The 25,348-nt window shown below is 42.1% G+C and overlaps 1 protein-coding gene across 5 annotated transcripts in view; it reads right to left on the bottom strand.

Annotated features, from left to right (window-relative positions):
* Nucleotides 1–2,901: 2,901 nt before the first annotated feature.
* herc2 (HECT and RLD domain containing E3 ubiquitin protein ligase 2) overlaps nt 2,902–25,348 on the bottom strand; it is a 61,731-nt gene continuing 39,284 nt past the window's right edge. For 3 of the 5 annotated variants that reach the window (XM_077606651.1, XM_077606650.1, XM_077606653.1), the window contains 35 exons: nt 25,204–25,315; nt 24,849–24,930; nt 23,760–23,994; nt 23,510–23,687; nt 23,352–23,433; nt 22,143–22,314; nt 21,922–22,066; nt 21,632–21,857; nt 20,562–20,733; nt 19,286–19,472; nt 19,029–19,172; nt 17,900–18,091; nt 17,664–17,817; nt 17,479–17,586; nt 16,188–16,319; nt 15,916–16,074; nt 15,697–15,815; nt 15,476–15,601; nt 15,232–15,387; nt 13,999–14,313; nt 12,674–12,888; nt 12,410–12,587; nt 11,654–11,815; nt 11,422–11,513; nt 11,205–11,345; nt 9,944–10,136; nt 9,596–9,793; nt 9,446–9,529; nt 7,279–7,420; nt 6,998–7,192; nt 5,994–6,106; nt 5,238–5,428; nt 5,042–5,147; nt 4,717–4,929; nt 2,902–3,598 (listed from right to left, as the gene is read on the bottom strand). In XM_077606651.1, the coding sequence (XP_077462777.1) occupies nt 3,326–3,598; nt 4,717–4,929; nt 5,042–5,147; nt 5,238–5,428; nt 5,994–6,106; nt 6,998–7,192; nt 7,279–7,420; nt 9,446–9,529; nt 9,596–9,793; nt 9,944–10,136; nt 11,205–11,345; nt 11,422–11,513; nt 11,654–11,815; nt 12,410–12,587; nt 12,674–12,888; nt 13,999–14,313; nt 15,232–15,387; nt 15,476–15,601; nt 15,697–15,815; nt 15,916–16,074; nt 16,188–16,319; nt 17,479–17,586; nt 17,664–17,817; nt 17,900–18,091; nt 19,029–19,172; nt 19,286–19,472; nt 20,562–20,733; nt 21,632–21,857; nt 21,922–22,066; nt 22,143–22,314; nt 23,352–23,433; nt 23,510–23,687; nt 23,760–23,994; nt 24,849–24,930; nt 25,204–25,315 (5,692 nt within the window). In that variant the 3' untranslated portion in view covers nt 2,902–3,325. The remainder of the gene's footprint in view (nt 3,599–4,716; nt 4,930–5,041; nt 5,148–5,237; nt 5,429–5,993; nt 6,107–6,997; nt 7,193–7,278; nt 7,421–9,445; nt 9,530–9,595; nt 9,794–9,943; nt 10,137–11,204; nt 11,346–11,421; nt 11,514–11,653; nt 11,816–12,409; nt 12,588–12,673; nt 12,889–13,998; nt 14,314–15,231; nt 15,388–15,475; nt 15,602–15,696; nt 15,816–15,915; nt 16,075–16,187; nt 16,320–17,478; nt 17,587–17,663; nt 17,818–17,899; nt 18,092–19,028; nt 19,173–19,285; nt 19,473–20,561; nt 20,734–21,631; nt 21,858–21,921; nt 22,067–22,142; nt 22,315–23,351; nt 23,434–23,509; nt 23,688–23,759; nt 23,995–24,848; nt 24,931–25,203; nt 25,316–25,348) is intronic. The other 2 variants (XM_077606652.1, XM_077606654.1) reach the window with 1 other exon arrangement.

Raw genomic sequence — 25,348 nt, forward strand, 5'->3', positions numbered from 1 at the left:
CGCTCCGGGCGGTCGAAAAAATGATGTTTAGAAAATCTGTATGAAATGATGTGGCATTCCAATTTTCATAGCGATTTTCTGCCTGGAAGAGAAGAATGAATCCATTCAGCAAAAAAATGAGTTCATTTGCATAAAGTTGGCCATAGTAAAATTGAGCGCTGGATCGGATATAGAAGGGGAAAAAATGAGATTTTTTTTGTTGGCTATTTGTCAAATAAATCTAAACATACTTTTATATTAAATATTTTCAAAATAGATGAAGAAAACAAGTTTTTGGCTTATGTTTTAAATGAAGAATTCTCAATGAAGTGAAAAAAATGGAGCGAAAGTCTAATATATTTGTCTTTTTTTTAAAATAAGCATTATTTTAAACTTAAAAAAAGTGGAATATATATTTTTAAATTACATTTCTTTTTAAGTACAATAGACTCAATTTAAATATTTTTTTTATTATTTAAAGTCTCATTTCTGTCTTTTAAAAAAATAAGCATTTTTAAACTAAAAAAAAGTGGAATATATATTTTTAAATTACATTTTTAAGTACAATAGACTCAATTGAAATATATTTTTTATCATTTAAAGTCTAATTTCTGCTTTATTTTTAAATAAGATTTTTTTTAACTAAAAAAAAGTGATATATATTTTCAAATTACATTTATTTTTAAGTACAATAGACTCAATTTAAATATTTTTTTAATTTTTAAAGTCTAATTTCTGTCCTATTTTTAAATAAGGATTTTTTAAACTATAAAAAGTGAAATATATGTTTATAAATTACATTTATTTTAAGTACAATACAATTTAAATATCATTTTTACTATTTAAATTAATAGTAATAATTAGGAATATACAGTTAATTGAAAACAAAAAGTATACAATTTGGAATAAAAACTAAAAATACATTTTTGTTTTATTTTTATATTTCACAGGCCATACTGACTACCTACTATTCAGCTAAAAAATTTAAAAAAATAAAAAGGAAAATGTCTCCTTAGTTTGAGTGTTGTAAATCCTGCCACAATTACTGTAAAGAAAAAATAAAAATAAAAACTGATTTTCAGACTGCAATATCAGTCAATGCATTAACGTCAAGTCCATATACCCAATTGAGCTTTGTGGGAAGAAAAATCAATCAATCAATAAAACTAACTAAATTAAATAAAAAATCACTTGTCTAAAATTCAACTTTTAGTGAGTGGCCCCAAGCTGGACTGTATGAGAAAGAGCACCTGACTCTCAGCAGCGTAATGTACTTTTATCCATTCTTCCTGGGAAAAAAAGGCCACTAAGTCCACAAAGAATGCTATTGATTTTTAAGCCAAGCCTTCCCTCGTGCCTTTGAACCACTTGGCCCGAGTCATTCGCCTCGTAACAAGGTGCTACTCTCTCTCTCTCTCTCACACACAAAGGATAGACTTGGGAGTGCGTAGGAAGGGTCGACATGAACATCATTCGTCCCTGCCGGCACGCCGTCGAGGGGGAATTGCTTTTAATCCTGTCCTGTCCTCTAGTTACAAACCATAGAGCGCCTAAAAAAGAAAAAAAGCAGTGGATACTGAAGCAGTGGCGGTCCGTGCATTTCCTAGTGACGCTTTCAGCAAAAACTATTTTATGGCTATAAAACCTCTACTGCAGCTACAGCTGCGACACATAAAAAAAAAAATTAATAAATCAATGCACAAAAATGGGGTAAAATCCACTTCCTAGCAGCATTTAGTGATTACATACAAACACTGGAGCTTTTCAGATATCAGAACAGGGCCCACAATTGAAATATTATTTAGGAATATAGCCATATTTTACTCACCAACAATCCTTTTTAACTGTACACGATATCCATCCTCCTTTCTTTCTTCCTTCTTTTCTATCGCCATCGAAGCTAATGCTGAAAGTCGAGCCTGTCCTGTCGTATTTCTGGCATAGTCCGTCTTGAAAAAGGCTTTAAATCACCACGACAATATATTTGCTTGTGCAGCTAGCTCCAGATACAGTTTGTTAGCTCTGGCTAATCACTAGCCAATCATAGTTGGTGAAAGCGATGACGTATCCCTACGCCTGCGAGAAGGCATTGTGGTGTTGCCAACTCGAAATGTGATTGGTTAAAGCAACAGTCTTATCGACGTTTGTTCAATGCAGCAGAGCCTGCAGAACTGATTGTGAAGGCCTTGAGGCAGATTTCTGACCCTGGCAACAAATGATGGCTGAAATGTGATTGGTTAAATATGAAATATGAAAACACACATCTGGAAGCAGTGCAACCAGGGGGAAAAGCAATGAAAAGAAGCTAACAGACCATTTGGAATTATTTCATAAGTATTCATGGACAAAATATCATTAACAACAGTCTGTGATTCAGATATTTCTTAGGCCAGCAGAGAAGGCCTTGAAGGCCCTGACGGCACACCCCTGCTGAAATGTGAGTGGTCATTTTTAAGTCAGTTTACCTTTCCAAGAAGTCGTTTTGTTGGCAGCAGTGGACATCCAATTCGTTTGGATGCCCTTCCGGTCAAAATGGATTGGACGCCAAGTGCCGTCAACAGTGTACAATGACTTAGTTTTGTTAAAAGTACGTGCTGTAGTAGTTAGGATTAAAAATATAATGGATCAAATCTGCAATACATTCCATTTGATAACATTTTAAAGATGAAATTTTCATTTTTCTCAGTTTGAACAACTAAATCAATTAAAATTCGATCAAAAACAAACCCGTCTATGCCAGAAAATTAACATTTAGCGCTTTAAAAACGATAAAATGCCTTCTTCAAAAATGAATATTCATTACTTACCAATACAGCCGAACACAAGATGGGGAGGGAAGCTCTTCAACCACGTCAACATAGTTCCTTGAAAGAAAATACATCGTCGGCTGCGCATGCGACAGTAACGACAGTTCTCCGTTAATCCCATGGCACAGTCATATTTATTTCATATTTATTTCTGTATACTTTATGTACAGACATTCGCGGGGCGACGCCGTGTATAGACGGACACTTCAGTAGACCGACACGTGAGCGACAATAACTACACTTTTAAAAGGACTATTTCTTAGCATTCAGGGACAAAAAACAAAAAAGGGGGCCGGCTACTGTTGATCTTATTTACAACGACGCTAAATGAATCTGGGACGTATAAATAAAAAAAGGGGTAACAATCACGGATGGCTCTTCTAAGCTCGTAACGCTTCACAGCTGTTCGCTCACGCATTCGCAGATGAGCGCGACTAACCTGCGGGAATGTGAGCGATTAAAAATGTTTAAAAATTCCACCTTGGGGGGGGGGGCGTCTCCTTACCACCGACCGGTCGCCAGATCGGTCGCTAGATCGGTCAGTGCCCGGTGAGGTAGTCCTGCGTGGAGTCGGAGGCGAAGGAGTCGGCGTCCTCGTTGTCCGAGTCGTCGCTGCTGTCGTCGGCGGCCGGCTCGCCCGACAGGGCGATGCGGGCGTAGTCGTCCGTGTCGATGGACTTGCAGAAGTGGATGGCGTACTTGAGTTTTTCCTGGAGGACCTGCTTGCACGAGTAGCGCGGCAGCTTCAGCAGGAAGAAGCACGTGTACGACTCGGGGAGGAAGTGGTCGGGGGGGTTGTATTTGTCTAGCACCTGCCAATAAAACAAAGAAATATCACACTATTTTACGGGACTAGACGGCGGGCCGGATTTATGAGGTGGTAGTGGCAGCAGCAGTCGTAGTAGTAGGGGATTGTATTATACATACATGAGTAGAAGCTGTAGGAGTAGGTGGGTGTTATTCATCCACTAGAAGAAGCTGTTCGAGTAGTAGTAGTCGTGGGTGTTATACATCCACTAAGTGTAGTAGTAGTAGGGGATTGTGTTATAAATACACAGGATGAGAATGTAGTAGTAGGGGGGTGTTATTAATCCACTAGATGAAGCTGTAGTAGTAGTAATCGATGGTGTTATACATCAACTAGATGTTATTGATCCACTAGAAGCTGTGGTAGTAGTAGTAGGGGATTGTGTTATAAATACACAGGATGACAATGGAATATTAATCCACTAGATTAAGATGTAGTAGTAGTAGGGGATTGTGTTATAAATATACGGGATGACAATGTAGTAGTGGGGGGGTGTTATTAATCCACTAGATGAAGCTGTAGTAGTAGTAGTAATCGAGGGTGTTATACATCAACTAGATGTTATTGATCCACTAGAAGCTGTGGTAGTAGTAGTAGGGGATTGTGTTATAAATACACCGGATGACAATGCAGTAGTAGGGGGGTGTTATTAATCCACTAGATGAAGCTGTAGTAGTAGTAGTAGTAGAAGGGGATTGTGTTATAAATACACAGGATGACTCTGTAGTAGTAGAGGGGTGTGTTGGTAATCCACTAGAAGAAGCTATTATAGTAGTAGTAATAATAATCGGGGTGTTATAAATCCACTAGAAGTAGCTGTAGTAGTAGCAAGGGATTGTGTTATACATACATGAGCTGATGCTGTAGTAGTAGAGGGGTGTGTAACTGATCCACAAGAAGAATCTGCTGTGGTAGTACTAGTATGTGTAGCGGTAGTAGTAGGGGGTTGTGTTATAGAACCACTAGATAAGCTGTAGTAGTGGGGGGTTGTTATTGATGGACTAGATAGATGGAGCTGTAGTAGTAGTAGTAGTAATGGGGTGGGTGTTATAAATCCACTAGATGAAGCTGTAGTAGCAGTAATAGGGGCCTGTGATTTATTTTTCCCCCACATGGTCCTACCTGTACGACAAAGTCCCGTCCGCGGAAGTCGGCGATGGTGCGCGGCAGTCGCGTGCGCCCCCAGACGAAGCGCAGGAAGAGCGAGCGCTCCGTGTTGGAGAAGGACTCCATGACTTCCCAGAACCACTGCACCAGTGGCGCCGTGGGTTCAACGCCCTTGTAGGTGGCCACCGACTTCAGGAGGTGCAGAGGGATGTCGGGGCTACCGCACACCTGAACAAAAGCCAATATCAGTCCTATTTCGAGTTCATCTTTGAAGGCTATAAACAGAAAAGGCCGACTTCTTGACACCTTTTTGTGTGGGTCTACTCATTAAAAGACTCACCATAGTTTCCAGTTCGTAACCCGTGAAAAGCGAGAGCACGGGAACCGGGACGACGCGAGCCATGCCCTCCCGCACGGCCGACACCTGCTCGTCAAACTCGTGCAGCCTGTGCAGAAGCCATATTAGTCAAACCGTTGTTCCTCTCCCTTCCCGCAGGGGGCGCTCCAGCCCAAAGACGAATAGTACTTGTACTGGCCTGTAGTTGATGGCGAGCCGCACGTATTCGGCCCGATTGTCCAGCGTGATGTGCGAGTATTTGGAGCTGAGCTGAATGTCCTGACCGCTGGCGTTGGGCACGGTGAAGGGCAACGTCATGGCCTCGAACTCTTCCGACGTGGCTTCGTTGTCGCGGATGTACATCAGGCCCGGGATGAAGTCCTTGTCCACCTGGAGGTGGGACAGAGGACCAGGGAATTTTTGCTCTGTGTTTGTTGGGATTGCCAGGTAAGATAGATAGATGGGTTACCTGCACCATGGGTAGGTGGCTTAAAAAAGTTAATACAGTACCCTAAAAATATTGGCAAAGACACACAAGCATGCGACTCACATGAACACAAAGGCGTGCAGCATTCCTACACCAAGTCTTGTGCTTTTTACAAGTATTGCGTATTCCCACCCTAACCTTTGTGATATCTCAAGGGCAGAGCATGTGAAGAAGTGTGTGTGTTGCCAAGTGTGTGTGTGTGTGTGTGTGCGCGCCTACGAAAAAGAGCAAAGGAAGCTCATGATCACAACGTGAGACCATCTACGCACGCCGACCCAAAACATTGGAGTACGTTCTCATACCCGACAGGGATTAGCGAGGTTTTAATGAGTGCGGCTAGGTAGAGGAATGTGCTTGTCGTGGCTGGTGTGGGGGTGACGTCACAAGCGTGGAATGGGGCGGAGCTCTTTTCTCGACAGGGTGAAGCCTTGTCGGAAAATGCGTTTGTCAAAAGAACGTCGTTCCTACCTCGCTGAGGTCCGCGATGGTCAAGTTCATCCCGGCGAGCTGTTTCCACACCGGCTCGGCTAGGTTGAGACTTAGTGGACTTCCGGAGCGGATGGCGATGCCCAAAACAACGCCTGCGGGTGGAAAATTACCATTTTAGAAAAGAGAAATGGATATCTCATAGGAAACAAACTGTTAAATACGCAGATGCCAATTTGGTTGACAAAATTTTCAATCAAAAAGCTCCTCCTCCACTGCAAGATTTTGTACAAAAAAATCCAACACATCAACAAGGGCTGGCTCTAGAGGTGACTGTGTAGTTCCCAATTAGCCAAAGCACCTCCCCTATCCATGCCTCACATACCTGGAACTGAACCCAATTAGCATACGTGAACTCCCGTCTTTGAACCTCTTGATCAATCAAAATTGCCACCACAACACTGTGTAAAACCATGGTAAATGTGTGTATGTTTAGTTTACTTCAACCTACACAAGGGACTAAAATTGGAAATTAGCCCTTGACTATAATCTTATATGTTCATTAACGTGAATATTTATACATTCATTAATATGTGCTGTCCCTTATTAAATAAATCAAACTCAAATATTTGAACGAATAGTTAAATTTTGAAGAAAAATAGAGCTACGTTTTTTCTTTCGGGCGCTATAAGTGACGACTAAATAAAAATGTAGTGTTACAAACTGCAGGCATCCACGTTGTACTATATGGGATATTCACCCCAAAAGACATGCAACTCATTAGCCTGTCTAGCTAGCTAAAGCAGTTTGTAATGCTACATTTTTATTTAGTCGTCACCTATGAAAAAAACAGTGGTCTATTTTTATTGAAAATGTAACTATTTGTTCAAATATTTGAGTTTGATTTTGATTTTAGCTAGCTAGCTAGCTAGACAAAAAAGTGTAGGCTTATAGTCCAAAAGTTATAAGACGAGATGGAAAAAAATCGAAAATTAACGGCGAGTTTCATCCATTCCAAAGTACACGATGTTTGCGTGTGGCGTTACCGAGGAAACGGAACATGCTCATGTGCAGCTGCGATTTGGAGGCGGGGTTAAGCAGGAAGCAGTCCCGGTTGGCCCCCGACTCGTCGCGTCCGTTGGGGGTGACGATGAGCAGCGGGGTCAGGGCGTTCTGGAGCTCCTCGCACATCTCGGCGATGGACTCGCTGTAGCCGCCGCCGCAGTCGTCCACCGACTCGCCTGTGACGGGGAAAAAACACATTTGTGTTAGCTTAGCGAGAAGCTAAATGGAGAAAAATGTTTTTTGGGGTGGGGGGGATACGTACCCACGAATTTGACCTTCCAAACTCTGTGGGGGAGGAGCAGCGAGTCGGGGCTGAAGGAACTCATTTTGGCACACATTTGACCGAAGACCGACTTGGTTCCGTCGGGTCCGGCCAGGCCTCCTTTCCTTCGAGAGCGTTTCACCTGCGAAAAACAACGTGGCAACGTCACATTTAACCACCGGGCAATACTAGACTCGTTTAGGTTAGGTTAGAACTTTATTTCATCCCGTATTCGGGAAATTTCTTGGTTGCAGTAGCAAGACAGACACAGAAGACATTGTAGACCTAGTTAAGAAACTGGAGCCACACACAAAGTCCACAAGGTGGGGACCTTCTGGAGACTGAGACTGAAGTTACCACAAAGTCCCTCGGTAGTTTATTTAAGTTTTTTTTTTTTAATTAGTTTATTTAATTTAGCTGGAAAAGCATTTTTTAATTTAAAAAAATGACTTAGTTTTTACTGCTTCTCCCTTCTCATTTAAAAACAAAATAAAAAAGAATATCCAGTTTATTTTTCTTGATTTTGCTTATGTATAATATATTTCTAATCCACAAAAAATGAAATCTACACTTCTAATGTTTATCCTTTCCCTTCCTTTTTTGATTCTAAAATGTTGTATTTAATTTTAAAATATATATATTAATACATTTTATGTTGTAAATGCCTGTATATATTTTATTTTTAAAAAATGAGTTTTTATTTACTGACTTTTCTTTGTAATTAACGTTTTTTTCCCCAGTCAGTGCTGGTTCAAACTAAGGCGCTTTGTGTGTTTGTAGGAAGCCCTACAGACAGATTGACTGGAGTCCAGGTCATGCACACACACACACGCCTGGATAGAAAAATCCTTTTATGAAAGACATCACATGTAATCGTCAGGAGCTTGTCTGCTCTCCCATTGAAGGTGTGCGTGTGCGTGTGCGCGGGCGTGTAGACTGGCTAACTAAAGTGAATCATGCTTGCAGACAAAAAAAATACATCAAAAGGGATGACTGTCATGGTACTAATTAAGTCTCACGATTTCCAAGCTTGAATGCCGTCTCTCGCCGTTAATTGTAAAAACAATAGATTTGCATATTGCAAACTTTGTTCAGTCCACATTGGGATTAAACAACAATTTAGGATCCAGAAAAAAAAAAATCAGGTCATACCACCACCACTACCAGAACCACCAGTACCACCACCAGCATCACTATTACTACTACTACTACTACTACCAGTAACACCACCACCACTACTATTACTACTACTACTACCAACAGTAACACCACTACTACTACTACTACTACTACTACTACTACTACTACTACTACTACTACTACTACTACTACTACTACTACTACTACTACTACTACTACTACTACTACTACTACTACTACTACTACTACTACTACTACTACCAACAGTAACACCACTGCCACTACTACTACTACTACTACTACTACTACTACTACTACTACTACTACTACTACTACCTTTACTACTACTACTTTAACTACTACTACTTTAACTACTACTACTACTACTTTTACTGCTTTAACTACTACTACTTTTACTGCTTTAACTACTACTACTTTTACTGCTTTAACTACTAATACTTTTACTACTACTACCACCACCACCACTACTACTACTACCACCACCAGTACCACCACCACCACTACTACTACTACCACCACTACTACTACTACCACCACCAGTACCACCACCACCACCACTACTACTACCACCACCAGTACCACCACCAGTACCACCACCACCACTACCACTACTACTACTACTACCACTACCACTACCACTACTACTACTACTACTACTACTACTACTACTACTACTACTACCACCACCACCAGTACCACCACCAGTACCACCACCACCACTACTACTACCAGTACCAGCACCACCACTACTACATCTTAATTTTCCGGTGCGCCTAATGTAGGAAAAACATTAAGATAGGCCATTGATTGAAGGTGCGCCTTATACTCCAGTGCAGAAAATACGGTATGCCCCCCATTTTTTATTTTTTATTTTAAAATGCTGAAATTTAAGTTTGAACAGTTTTTACAGGTAAAACTATTTCCAACTGCTCGCTGTAATTCTAAAGTCAAAAAGCAGAAATTGCGTATTTCGAAGATGACCATTAAATTGTGTAGCGAGTGCTACCTGTATCCTGTTGAGCTCCACCACAGGTCCATGCTGTCTATCCCTGACCATGGTGGCCTGGACCACCTTCCTGAAAGCCGCCTCCTGTTGGAAGAAAAGACGTTGAAAAGCGGCAAGGACGACCCCCGGGGGCCGTGGTGAGCGGCCCACCTTGCCCTGCGAGATGAGGATGCCACGGAGGGTGTCAAAGCCCAGGGAGGGTCCCTGGCCCGTCTGGCCCAAGCGCCCCTCCAGGTCGAACATGGGAATGCAGGGGCAGAAGAGCTCGGAGATGTGATGGAGCAAGAGGAGCCTGTTCCTCAGGGCCATGATGGGGATCTCTTGCAGGTGGTTGTACTCCATCGGAACCTTGGAAAAAAATATATATTCGCTATTTCAAATCGGCCCCAAAAAATAGCGACGTTACTCCAAGTGCTTGAGGGCTCATCCAGCGACTACGGTTAAAAACCGATATCATTTATTTGCAATTCTTTTCTACCTTCCAGTAAATGAGCATACCTGCGCCGGGAGCTTTCCGGCATTGGTGGGCTTGCTGGTGGACCAGGCCAGCGTGTGGGCGGAGCCGCAAGCCACCCGGTTGATCTTCTTGCCCTGCAGCGCCGCCACCAGCCGCGGCCTCTGGATGGCGTTGGTGGTGCCGTCGCCCAGTTGGCCCTCGTCGTTGTCGCCCCAAGTGAACACTTCTCCTGAGCCCGTAAGTTGAAAACACAGACACGGGAAAAGCCATTACACACCCAAATAAAACTGAAATACTACTACTACCACGACCACTACCACTACTATTACTACTACCACTACCACTACTACTACCACTACCACTACTATTACTACCACCACTACTATTACTACTACCACTACTATTACTACTACTACTAACACTACTACTACTACTACCACTACTACTACCACCACTACCATTACTACTACCACCACTACCATTACTACTACCACCACTACCATTACTACTACCACCACTACTACTACCACTACCACTACTATTACTACCACCACTACTATTACTACTACCACTACTATTACTACTACTACTAACACTACTACTACTACTACCACTACTACTACCACCACTACCACCACTACCATTACTACTACCACCACTACCATTACTACTACCACCACTACTACCACCACTACCATTACTACTACCACTACCATTACTACTACCACTACCATTACTACTACCACTACCATTGCTACTACCACTACCATTACTACTACCACTACCATTACTACTACCACTACCACTACTATTACCACTACCACTACTATTACCACTACGACTATTACTACTACAACTACTACTATTACTACTATCACTACCACTACTATTACCACTACCACAATTACTACTACAACTACCACTACCACAATTACTACTACCACTACCACAATTACTACTACCACTACCACAATTACTACTACCACTACCATTACTACTACCACTACCATTACTACTACCACTACCATTACTATTACCACTACGACTATTACTACTACAACTACTACTATTACTACTACCACTACCACTACTATTACCACTACCACTATTACTACTACAACTACCACTACCATTATTACTAACACTACTATTACCAATACAACTACCACTACCACAATTACTACTACCACTACCACTACCATTACTACTACCACTACCGCTACTACAACAACTACCACTACAACCACCACCATCACTACTACTACCACCAAAACCGTTCCATTTGTCCCAGAGATCCGCCTACCATCCTCGGTGCAGCAAACGCAGTGCAGCGATCCGGTGGCAATGGCGATCACTTTCTTCCCCTGGAGGCCTTGGACCTGCCGAGGCCTCCTGACGTGGTCGTCGGAACCGTGTCCCAGTCGGTGGTAGTCTCCTTTGCCCCTAAAAATGGATTGAAATGGACTCGAATGGTCGCCCGTGGTGACGATGTTGGAGATGTGTGTGACCAGAAGCTTACCAGGTGTAGACCGCTCCTGCCTTGGTGAGCGCCACGGAAAACTGCGAGCCGCATTCTACCTTGACCACGCCCATGCCGGTCAGTAAATCAATCTGGAGCGGATGGAGGCAAATGAGCAGGTTGTGGTAGCTAGCCGTTAGCATTAGCCATTGACATATATGGCTTTTTCAGGAACGATATCGATACTCGTTATAGGTAGCTGTTAGCACATATTCATTTTTGCAAAACTCACTTTCATTGGTATTTTGCAGCCGTCGCTCCCCCCTCGGCCCAGTTTTCCGTAGTCTCCGTCACCCCAGGACCACACCATGTCGTCGTCGGTCAGGCAGAGCGTCTGGGCGTCGCCGCTGCCGCAGGCCACGTCGATCACTCTGTGGCCCTGCAGAGCGTCCACCTGTGTAGGTCACAAATATTAGCTCCAGTGACCTTAAGTAGTATGGATAATCTTTTGCTTTACATGATAACTTAATATCGTTATTATCAATATCTCGGCCAGCAGGTGAGGGAGAGAAGGAATTCTTTTTTTTTGTTCTCAGTTTGAGTTTTGATCTCAGAATTTTTGTTGTATTTACCGGATCTTCCGGACTTTAAGTCGCACTTTTTTTCATATTTTAACTAATACTGTGAACACCCACCGACACTTTACGTTTAGTAAAGTTTATAGTGATCTGAAAAACTGTCACGGCCTATTGCGTCAGTTCTCCACTTTACAATTGTAACATGTTCTCAATTTGTGATAAAAAATAAAAATAAAAAATGCCTTCCCAGAAGTGCAACTCATGCCCTAGTGCGACTTAAAGTCCCAAAAATATCGCATGTATTTTCTATCAAACATTTGCAGAAATACAAGTCGTTAAGAGCTCTATTTGTAAATTTACTTTAGTCTCATTTTAGTATCTATCTTCCATTCTGTACTGGATTTTTTTTCTGAATACTACTCATAATCCGTATTCATTGAACTGTGTTTGAAAGGGGTGCTATTTTCTACCAGTTTGGGCTTGAGCTGGTCCTCGCTGTCCCCGTGGCCCAGGCGTCCGTAGCGTCCCTTCCCCCAAGTGAAAAGCTCTCCGCTGGCCGTGATGCAGGCGCTGTGCGCCCCGCCGGCGGCCACGTCCACCACTTCCACTCCCCTCAGCGACTCGATGACACGAGGGCGATCGCAGGGGCTGAAAGTAGGCAAAAAAAAAAGGGCCAACCGTCATTCTAGCTCCCCCTTCCGGATGAATTTTTCCAGCCCGGGCAATTTCCCCACCTTCTGTTGCCGTGTCCCAGTTTCCCGTCCTCGGCTTCCCCCCAGGAGTAAACCTCTCCCTCGGAGGAAAGCGCCAGGCAGTGTTTTCCTCCCGAGTTGACGGCCACTTTCCTGATGAAGACGTGCTGGATGGACTCCAGCAGGGTGGGAGTCGACACCGACTCGGTGCCCCCGATGCCCAGCCTACCTCCGGCGCCGTAGCCCGTGGCGTAAAGCTGCCAAGAGAAAACAATTAGGACACAAACTCGGGCGCGACAAATTGTTTGTTGTTATTGTGCACTTGGTGGTGAGCCTTTAAATGTCATTATACTTTTATAATGACATTAAATGCATTCAATTCAATTTGGCAAATGAGTGAGCCATCAATTGAGTTTGTGAATAAATTCATTTTTTTAATTGCCCATTATTTAAACCAGGGGTTACTTATGTTGACTACTTATTCATTGACTATTTATGTATTGGTTGTTGTTATGATTTATGCGAGAGAAATTGTCAAATTCAACCATTTTAAGGGTGTGGCTTATACGGGAGAAATTGTCAAATTCAACCATTTTAAGGGTGTGGCTTATACAGGAGAAATTGTCAAATTCAACCATTAAATGTCCGGCTTATATGGGAGAAATTGTCAAATTCAACCATTTTAAGGGTGTGGCTTATACGGGAGAAATTGTCGAATTCAAGCATTTTAGGAGTGTGGCTTGAATGGGAGAAATTGTCAAATTCAACCATTTTAAGGGTGTGGCTTGAATGGGAGAAATTGTCAGATTTAACAATTTTAAGGGTGTGGCTTATACGGGAGAAATGGTCAAATTCAACCATTTTAAGGGTGTGGCTTATACGGGAGAAATTGTCGAATTCAAGCATTTCAAGGGTGCGGCTTATACGGGAGAAATTGTCAAATTCAACCATTAAATGTCCGGCTTATACGGGAGAAATTGTCAAATTCAACCATTAAATGTCCGGCTTATACGGGAGAAATTGTCAAATTCCCCCATTTTAAGGGTGTGGCTTTTAGGGGAGAAATTGTCAAGACAACAATTTTAAGGGTGCGGCTTATACGGGAGAAATTGTCAAATTCAACCATTAAATGTCCGGCTTATATGGGAGAAATTGTCAAATTCAACCATTTTAAGGGTGTGGCATATACGGGAGAAATGGTCCAATTCAGTAATTTTAAGGGTGCGGCTTATACGCGAGAAAATCCGGTAAGCTAAGACTACGGGGACGCTTGAAATTGTACGGTGGCTTTTTTTCCGCCAGATATCGAACACGCGGACCAGAGGGGTAAACGTGTGTGTGTGTGTGTGTGTGTGTGGAAAAGTCACCTTTCCGTCGGCGGTGACCGCGAATAGCGTCTGCTCCCCCCCGATGAGCTGCACGGGCCGCAGGGTGGCGAGGGCTTCGGTGGGCGTGGGCACTTTGACCTTGGCGCCTTCGATGCCGCCAAGTTGCCCGCGGTGGTTATGGCCCCAGCCGTAGATGGTGCCGCTGCCGCCCGCCGACAGGGTCCAGTCGTCGGGCCGGCGGTTCATCCACTGCACCAGCTGCTCGTCGTGCTCCCGTTTGAAGAGCTCGTGGCTCTCGTGGAGGACGTCCACGCTCTCGTGGTCGGCCATTAGCTCGCGGATCTTTTTGGTCACCTGCCAAGAGTGTTTTGAATTTCATCGACCGTATGAAGAGGAAAAAGAATACATATACATAGGGAAACTATTTTTTTGACATTTTCACTGGCAATTTTCCAACTACAGGTGTCAAACGTGAGGCCCAGGGGGCCACATCTGGCCCGGCTGCGATAATAAAGCTACACATCGACATCGTTTTTGATTTCAAGAAAATTGCTATTGTCTTCGTGAGTTTGAGGACAATGTCAAGCTAATATTTAGCATTCTTTAAAATTACGTAGAAAATATAAAAATGTTATACAGGAAAAACAAATATAAATGCATACACAAAACAACATTTTTTGTTAAAAAAAGGACATTTTAAGAAAAAAAATCCTATTTCCACTGATTTGAAAATATAAAACTTGAATAAAAAAATGCTATTAGGGGCTCACACAACAATGTCTCTAAATAAAAACATGACTAGTATCAATACATTGCAATACGCTTATTTATTTATTTATTAACTTATTTATCACCTATTTATGTCTGAAATTTATTTTGCTGTGTCTGTATTCTCACCCTCTTGCTACCGTGACAGTGAAATTTCCCGAATACGGGATGAATAAAATTATCTAATCTAATCTAAATCTAATCTAATACAGTTGCTAGCCCTCCCAGTCAAAATGGAATTAATTTTGAATTGAATTGAATTAATTAATGAGATATCTTAAAAAAGGGGCCAGAACAGAACAGTTGTCCATCATTTACCTTATTTGCAGTGCTTTATGTATATTTAATGGTTTAATTTTAGACATTTAAGTGCGCTTTATGTGAGTAAATATGTGTTTTTTTATCGCTTAATAAGGGGAATTGCAATCATTGGCAATTGGCCGTGGTTGCCAGGTATGCAGTGCACAATAAAATATCATCCGATTTCTTATTCCCGATCCTCACCTCATCCAGAAAAGGCCTGGGCAGAGATGTCCTTTTGTCAAGCGCCACGGCCACCCTGGAGGCCGTAGAGTAGCGTCGGAACCACGCCCACTTGTGCGTCTCGGCGCAACACGGCAAAGTGTCCAGTTCCAGGTCGCAGGCCAGAGCCACCAACACCTGATGAGGATTGACCAGAACGAAATCTAGTTGTCGTACGAACAATTCCAACAACTATTCCTCATTCCTATCTACTCTGGATCGAGACCTTAAAAAAGGGGCTGTGCAGCAGCTGTTTCCCCCCACGGACGACGGGGTCCTCGTATTCGTACTGCCTCTGCAGAGCCTCGGGAAGACCCTTGACCAGGGCGGCGAGGGCGCTGCCTGTAAAACTCTGGGACATTTTGGGAAAAAAAACGGAATTAAAGCAAGAAAATGGCAAAGAACCGAATTTGCATGGAAGCTCATCCCATCTGCGTGTTGACTCACCACGGCGCGGGCCTCGCCGTCCGTTTCGCCCAGCAGTCTGTTGATGTTGATGGACTGCCCAAACTCTGTGGTCAGGAGCTTTCGCAGTCTTTGCAGGGCCCACATTCGGTGTCCGGCAGCTGCGTAAACACGGAAAAAGTCAGGAAATCCTTCGACGCCATCTGCCCGGACTTTGAGAAGTCTTGGTCGACGGAACGGCTATCTGGATTTGACCAGTACCCAAAGCGCTGAGCTGAGCGCAAGCCGCCAGAGATGCGGCCAGACGAGGCACGATACTCCTGTTGGAGATGAAGTTGAGTCGGAAATCCAGGAGACAGGTCACCAAGTCCATGGAAGGGCAGGACAAGATGCAGCGGTCTGACAGCAAGTCCTTTGGACCTAGAGACCAGGCAGCCGTACTCAGTGTGTGTGTGTAATACACAGAATACCACGGATCTTCTGTAGTTTACTACAAAAAAAGCAATGTTTTTTGGTGTGAAAATGTGGCCTACCCGCAGCAGGCATGATAGGGTAGACGGTAAAACGCCAACCCCAGCCGTTAACCGAGCCATCGCTGGTGAATTTCCACTTGAGCTCGTCACCTGGGATCCTTAACTCGCTGGACCAATCGGACCACTCCCGCCCTACGACATACAAATGCATAAAGTGAACATAATGCGCCTTTGGAGGAAAATGACTGAAAATGCAAAATGCAACATTATTCATTCATTGACAGGCTTCCAATCCATTTGAACCCATCAAGACATTCGCTTTTCCCCACAAGGCTTTGCGGGGGGTGCTGGAGCCCATCCCAGTTAACTACGGGCACCAGCCAGGGGACACCCGGTGGCCAGCCAATCACAAGGCACAAGACAAAGGACTACCATTCACGGTCACACTCGTAGCAAGAGACAATTTAGCGTACAGTTAGCATAGCATGCATGTATATTTGGAATGTGGTAGGAAACCAGGGTACCCGAACCTGTGTCATCAAACATTTTTTGTTTGAAAAAATGAGCCACTCCAAGCTCCGCCCCTGGATTGAATGGCTATAAATATATAAGGCTGTCATTTTTAAGTCAGGGCGGGCCGGCGGCTTGAGTGGTTAGGACATCGGCCTCACGGTTCTGGGTTCAAAGCCAAGTCGGTCCACCTGTGTGGAGTTTGCATGTTCTCCCTCTCTGGGCCTGCGTGGCTTTTCTCCGGGTACTCCGGTTTCCTCCCACATTCCAAAAACATACATGCTAGGCTAATTAGTTGAATACTCTCAATCGCCCCAAGCTATCATTGGTTGTCAATCTCATTGTGCCCTGGGATAGGCTCCAGCACCCCCTGCGAGCCTAGTGAGGATAAAACTGTGGAGTATGGAATGTATTCTTATGCTTTTTATTAGTCAATAGGTTTATTTAGTTTAGTCACTAGAATAGAATTTTGCATGACCTAGCGGAAATTTCCGTCCGTGACACCTATGAGTTGGGGGCGCGTCATCTACCATGACAGACCCATTTCTTTGTTCACAGTTTCCCGCCTAAAGTCTGTACCTATGTCACATGACCTTTGTCAATAAAACTGGTCAACCTGTTGGGGGGAGGGAGGGAGTTCAAACTAGTCAGGCTGGAGGATAGACGCGCTCCTGCCGCTGGCTGCTCTGACCCCCTCCTTCAGCTGAAGCTAGATAAAACTCATCATGGCCGACTCTGTGTGCTTCCTCTAATTCGAAGTTATTGAATGTTTATCGATTAGATCCAACAAAAACGTTTCAGAAAATGAATGAATGATTTTTTAAAATGATTTTGTTCTGACCTGATCTGACCGACACAATCCTATTGGCTCCATCCATCACCGTCAGAGGGTCGTGTCGTCTTTCTGTCGAGCATTGTCGGTCAAACTCGATCCGCAGACCTTCTGCCCCTTGATCCCCCCAAAAAAAAACAAAATTTGTGAAGGTACAATATCAAAACCATTTATATATTTATTTTTGAAATTACCAGGGATCTTGACAGTGCCGCTGGTGGTGGTGTCGTCCGTGTAGGGGTGGCTGCTCTCCACCACGACGGGCTGGGAGGACAGACGCCCGCTCTGAGAGTCGCTGGCCACGTCCTCCAGCTCGGTGACGCATAACTCCAGCAGCATGTCCACCACCTGCCAAAATTCAAAGTGTCATTTCACTCGGTATGCCAGAAAGGTCGAATTCGAACGAGGTTTTGGGGGTGAAACGGGATACCTGAGGGTAAGCCGTTCCCATGCCGGACAAGATGGCCGACAGCACCTCCTTGCCTTTTCCCCCAGAGCGACAAGACACGGCCAGTTTGAGGAGGTCCACGATGACGCGGGTGTCGTCCGGGACCAGCAGGCTGGAGAATTCGTCCAGGTATTGGGGCTCGGGACCCACCACTTTGTTCTGGCTTTCCGAGTCCTGAAAACGACAAGTTCGCCGTTTCGTCAAATGGGCCGCGTACCCTTCGTAATAACAATGGTATACAAGGGGATACGAGATTTCCAACTATTGATAATTTCAGATTAAATTATAGTTCGGCTATTTAAAAAAATATCGAAATCATAGACCTTTTCTATTTTTGTAGATTTTTTTTAATTTAATTTTTAAAAACATTTCTGTATATTTTTATGGGAGATTATTTCAGTCACATTTGACATCATATTTTAAATTAGGAGTGTCACAAACCGTGTTATGATAGTGTACTAATCCCAGATAATCCCATATTTGTGATTAGTTGACTAATCTACTGTAAATAGGCATTGGAAGCAAAAATGATAAATAGCAATATAAGTTAACTATAAAATTGTGTCATTGCTATATCTTATGTAATAAATAAAGTTAAATCAGGTACCATTGACACTAAAGGAAAGTTTCCTATTTAAAAAAAATGATAAAAACTAAATTTTATGAAGAAAATGAAATATTTATTGTTTTCATCCATTTTTGTGTTTAAAATAAATACTTAAGTAAATTATATTGTTTTAATATGTAAAAAACACTGGTTTTTACTAAAAGAAAAATGAATATTTACTAGTAAAAGAAAAATATTTAGACAAAAATTGTTATCAATGGAAATTCAATGTAATAATCAGTTATAGTTTAATTATAGCAGCCCTAATTTAAATACATTTTTAAAAATATTCCCATTATAATAAATGCTCCACTTCTAATTTAACTTTGTGTATAAATGCACATTTGATTGTACAAACAATAGCAGGGTTTGCCCCATTGATTTATAAACCTGGCGGGCCATGGGAATTTTTTTAAAAAAAATCACTCCTAATTAATATAAATTTCACATCTATCGTTACCAGCAGGAACCAAAAAATATATATATATATATATATTTCCGTACCTCTTTAGTCTTGGTCATGGTCTCCGCAATGATGCTAGCCGCTCCCGGGTCATCGGTGACGGGGATGAAAGGACGCGAGGATGCGCCCGAAGCGGAGGGCGTGACGGCGGACGACGGGGTCATGGCGTCGTCGGAGGACGCAGCCTATTAACCGACACGCACCTCAATACAATTTTCTTTCAATCCCATTCAACATGGCGGCAGTTGTCGGAGCCTTTTTACCGCAATAAAGGAGGTAATACTGCTATTTTGTTTACCTCGCCCTTTTTATCCTGCCAAGGATTGGGGCTGACCGGCGCCTCCGTCTCCGCCAAGACGAGAGAGCCTTCATCATCGCTGGCGCTGGACGAGGACGACGAGTCGAAGGGCGGAAGCGGAGAGCTGGAAGGACGTTCCACTGGCAGGATCATGCTGGCCGGCATCAGCGCGCCGACCACGGCGTCCCTAGAGGAGTGCAAAAAATAGACACTGTCACTTTAAATCGGGTTGCCAAAGCGGCGGACAAATTTGGCCCACCACATCATTTTGTGCGGTCCGAGAAAGTCAATCATTTCTGTTTAATGATCAAATTCAAATGATATATAAGGAAATATTTCATGGTTTTCCCCTTTTAAATAAATAATTGCATTTTTTTTTCTAAATAGTATTTTTTTCCTTTTATTGTCGTTTTTAGTTCAAAAAGCATTTTAAAAATCTGTTTTAGATCTATAACTAACTGAATATCTAGGGCTTTTAGTCCAGTTCTTTTAATCAGATTTAAAAAATATATATCTAAATATTATATCTTAATAAATATTATATATTATATATACATATTAACTTTTTTTCCTTTTATTTTTCACTGTAAATAACCACATTTTTACAAACGCAATATTTACTCTTCTTCCCTTTTAAATAAAAAGCAAAAGGTCAAAACATACATTTATACATATTTGCCCTCTTTTTTTCTGATTTAAAAAAAATGTAAATAAAGATCTATAACTAACTGAATATCTAGGGCTTTTAGTCCAGTTCTTTTAATCAGATTTTTAAAAAATATATCTAAATATTATATCTTAATAAATATTATATATTATATATACATATACATTACCTTTTTTTCCTTTTATTTTTCACTGAAAATAACCACATTTTTACAAACGCAATATTTACTCTTCTTCCCTTTTAAATAAAAAGCAAAAGGTCAAAACATCCATTTATACATATTTGCCCTCTTTTTTCTGATTAAAACAAAATGTAAATAAATGTAAAAAAATCCATTACAAGAAAATATTTGCTATTAAGAGAAGATTTGTACAAATTTTAATAATCTATCAATCTCAATCAGCACGATCAATACATTCATCGATTAATTTTGGCAGACTAGTTGAAAGGCCCTCGGGATGAAATCCAAACTACGACGTGGCCCGCTACAAAAAGAAAGAGTTTGACACCCCTGCTTTAAATGGAGGATAAAGACGCTCAGTTTCTGAATAGTGCTAAAAAAAAGCGTGAGTTGAGGACGAAAAATGGGAGGTGAAATTTGCTTCCTACCTGGCATACATGATCTGGAGAGCCGAGAGCACGTGAGACAAGCCTTGTTGCTTGGCCAAATTGCCGTCCAGACTCAGAAGAATTTTGGCCAGCGATGGCCTGTTGGCCTTGGCGTTGCTTTGACCGCTCATCTTGTTGCTGACGCCTGATGAGTCGCTGTCGGATTGGACACCTGGAGAGCAGGTCAAAAAAATTTAAAAGATGAGATTAAATGAATTATGAATGAAAGGGAGGAATTCGGAATGAATGATTCTGTTATTTACATTTTGAGGCATGGGTACTTCTGAAAAATGGCAATTTCAACAAAATATTTGAAGAATGTTCGGTTAGATATTTATTAAACGACAAGACTGTAACTAAAAAATATATTTTTAATGACATTTTTTTCATTAATGGATTTGGCATTACTATATAATATAAAAATCTCTGTTTGGTTCAGATTCTTTTATTTACATTAGATTGTTGTATTATTTAAACAGATTATTTCTAAAATTGGCATTTGTACCAAAATATTAGAATGTTCAGTTCAACATTTATTAAATGACATGACTATAAATTAAAAAAATATTTTTAATGATAGATTTTTTTCATTATAGATTTGTTATTACTTTGTGCTCACATTGGAAAATATAAAATTCTATGTTTGGTTAAGATTCTTTTATTTACATTAATTGTTGTACTCTTTAAACCAAGTGTTTTTAAAATTGGCATTTTTAACAAAATATTTGAATATTCAGTTCGACATTTATTAAATAACATGACTGCAAATAAAAAAAATATTTTCAGTCATATCTTTTGCATTGCCTTAGTTATTTTATGCCAACACTGAAAAACATAAAATTCCATGAAATTGATGGCTAATTTGACTTCAAATTTAAAAATAGCTAAAATTCATCATAAATAAAAACAAATTAAATTGCAAATACAAAAATTTCACAAAAACCTTCATAAAATCTACACTAACCAACAAGACACTTCATTTTGCACAGTTAGTAATTTAAAAAATTGACTCCATTATAATAAAAACACATTTTAAAAAATGAATGAATATCATTTGTAGGAAGACTTACCTAGATAAGAGGCCCCCAACGAGTCCCTGGCGGTCTGGAAAAGGACGGGCTCGTGGACGGACGGCGTGCTGACGTCCATGGTGGTCCAGGCCACGCTGTGCGAGGAACCGCAGGCCACCCTGGTGATCTTCTGACCTTCCAGGCCCTGCACCAACGTGGGCTTCCTGTTGACCGTGGTGGTCCCGTTGCCCTGCTGCCCGTGATCGTTGTCCCCCCACGCGTAAACCTGACGTGGAGAAAACCCAGTTCAGTTTTTCTTCCCTTGACCAATCACCATTCCCTTCACAGACCTGTCCGGAGTCGGTCACCGCCAAGCAGTGCAATGCTCCCACCGCCACGTGGATGATCTTTTTCCCTCGCAGGCCCTCCACCATCTGGGGCTTCCGAACGTGGACGTCGGTGCCGTGTCCCAGTCGGAAGTAGTCTCCTTTGCCCCTGTTGGGTCAAGTACGACAGAGGCTCGGAATCCGGCACGTGTGGCGTCATGAGGTGGCGCGTCTTTGAGGGTTACCAGGTCCACACCACGCCCGATTTGGTGAGCGCCAAGGAGAACTGCGCCCCGCACTCGATCTGGCTGACGCCCTGGCCGTTTAACCTCTCGATGTTCTGGGGGATGTTGCATCCTTCGCTCCCGCCGCGACCCAACTTGCCGAAGTCGCCGTCTCCCCACGAGAACACCAATCCTGGAAGGAAAAATAAATAAATAAACACGTTCAGCCACCCGGATGAAGATTTTCAGAACCTAGAAAGCGCTAGTGTCCAAAAGTAAAAGGTACATGGGGGGCAAACCACGTCATAATGTGTGGCCATTAGAAGAAAATTATGTACTTTGGCTTCATGGTTTTCTATTTATTTATTTACTTATTTATTTATGTCTAAAATGTCTTTTTCTGTGTCTGTATTCTCAAATGTATATTCTAAATGTTTGTTCATTTCAAAAAGTAAATGAATTAAAAAAAAAAAAAGACGAAAAATGTTTACGGAGTTCTATTCAACTTTTAGTTCCTCCTTTTATTTTCTGTCATGTAACAATCTAAACAATAATTCAATACCGTAATACTAAAATAAGAATATTTACTGTATTTGCCTTATTTTTGAACTAAAAGCTTCATATTAAGACCATACAGCTTTACCCTTTTTTCATTAAAAATGCTATCAATAAAAAAAATCATACCAGAATAAAATAAGGCGCAAAAAAAAAGATTGGGACAATTTAAAAATATTCTAAATTAACAAATGTCTCTGCACAATGAATTGACTTTCAAAACGGATTATTTAATTGTTGATTAGATTGTTGCTAATGCTAATTGGCTAACATAACTTCAAAAAAATTAAAAAAAAAAGATTGGGACAATTTCAAAATTCTAAATAAACAATGAATTGACTTTCAAAATGGATTATTTAATTATTGATTAATTTGGTGCTAATGCTAATTGGCTAACATAACAAAAAAAAAAAGATTGGGACAATTTCAAAATTCTAAATAAACAATTAATTGACTTTCAAAAACGATGATTTAATTGTTGATTAGTTTGGGGCTCATGCTAATTGGCTAACATAACAAAAAAAAGATTGGGACAATTTCAAAATTCTAAATAAACAAATGTCTTTGCACAATGAATTAACTTTCAAAACAGATTATATAATTGTCTATTAGTTTGGTGCTAATGCTAATTGGCTAACATAACCACGACCTAGTTCTGTGTAACCAATTCCATACCTTCGTCAGTGAGCGCCAACGTCTGCGCATCCCGGCTCCCACAAGCCACCTGGACCACACGATGTCCCAGCAGCACTTTCACCTGCATGCCGCAGAAAACGCCAAATGAGGCGGCGACTCGACGCGTGGCAAAAAAAAAAAAATCGGCGACGGCGTACCAGTTTGGGCCTGAGCTGCGTGGTGTTGTCGCCGTGTCCCAGGCGTCCGTATTCCCCGAGTCCCCAACTGTAGAGCTCCCCGGACGAGGTGATGGCGGCGCTGTGGGAGCTCCCGCAAGCGATGTCGCGGATGCGCTTGGTTTTCAGCGCCTCGATCAGACGCGGCTTGTCGCAGTTCCTGAAACGGAACGTCCCACTTGGCGTCACATCACGCCGACTCCGCCCACCGTCCGATGAGACGCCTACGTACATTCTGCTAAAGTGTCCCAGCTTCCCGTCGTCTCCTTCGCCCCAGGAGAAGACCTTGCCGTCCACGGTGAGCGCCATGGCGTGGCGCCCGCCCGAGTGCACGGCCACCTTCTTCACCACGTAGTTGCCCAGGGCGCCGATTTGCCGCGGGATGGGGATGGTGCCGCTGGACAGGCCCAGGCCCAACCTGCCGTTGGTGGCCTCGCCGCAGGCGTAGATTTTGCCCTCCACGGTGACTGCGGGGGGATACGGGGAAAATGTTTGCCGGCCAACAGATCAACTTCTACGGGATTTTTTTTTTTAAGTACGTTTTTTGTAAAAAAAATATGATTTCGTCTTCATTTGGGCTCGAACCCGGATCGTCTTGGTCATTGGTAGCAGACGAGAAACGTCATCGTCGATTGCTAATATTGTCATGCTTTAAGCATGATATGTGCCTACGCGTCAGTCAATTTAGCTCTTTTCACGATATAAATATAGCGTGTCAGCAAGCAATGTAGCGACATACAGCAACATCTATGGAAGTGATTGATTGGGTAGCCCGTCCACTTTTGGGAGAAAAAAAAATTCTGATGAGTGTAAAAATGATCTTTTTACATGATGTAGTTTCTGAGAAAAATGATGTCCACATCATATGTGGACACCAGGCCCTTGTTGACCAAAATTTAACATTGTAGTCTTTGATAACCAAAAATGCCATGTCCACACTATGTGAGTAAGTATGTGTCGGGTTGTGTTTGTAAGGTGTATTATCGCTTAATAAAGGGAATAGCAATCGTTAATATGGGGAGGAACTGGCCAAGGTACGTCAGGTATGAAATTAAAACTACACTTAAAACATAATTTGATGCTATGCCCCTGACATTATATCATCTCATTCAGTCAGAAAAAAAATATTCAAACACAAACAATAAAATTACAAAAAAACTAGTGGTCACAGCTTTGTTAAAGTGGCGGCAGCAACATAGAAAAAAAAAAAAAACACTTTCATCCTTATTTTTTTTTATACTTGACATATGGCAGGAACACAACTGGGTGTTGTCATATTTTATCCCATGAATGTATGTGTAATAATAATAAAGTCACCTACCTGCAAAGAGACTTTTTGAACCACCCGCAACTTGAACCACGTTGAGCGCGGAAAGAGTTTCAGAGAAGGATGGCACTTTGATCTGCAGAGAAAAATGCAATCTGACCATTCACTCAACTCAACGAGCCTATCCATAAAAAATATTCCAAAAATAAAGACAGAGCGGAAAAATATGGAGAAAAAAAAAAACTTTTTTGCTGAATTTTATGCTGGGCTCAGATCCTCCTTCAAAATAAGAGCGCTCACTCATTGGCTGCAATCGAGCGGGCTAGACGTCCAATCTATTTTAATTGGGAGGTTTGACAGCTATGGTTTGCCTCTCCTTATCGTCGTAAACGGTACTTGAACGCCTCACCTTGGATCCTTTAAGTCCGCCTAGCTGATCTTTGTCATTCAGCCCCCAGACAAAAACTTTGGTCCTGATGGTGGCCGACGACTCCAAACCTGAAGATTTCTTCCGAGCGAGACTTTAAAAAAAAGCACACCGGCCAAGTTTTACG

Source organism: Stigmatopora argus, chromosome 8, assembly GCF_051989625.1.
Source record: "Stigmatopora argus isolate UIUO_Sarg chromosome 8, RoL_Sarg_1.0, whole genome shotgun sequence".
NCBI lineage: Eukaryota > Metazoa > Chordata > Actinopteri > Syngnathiformes > Syngnathidae > Stigmatopora > Stigmatopora argus.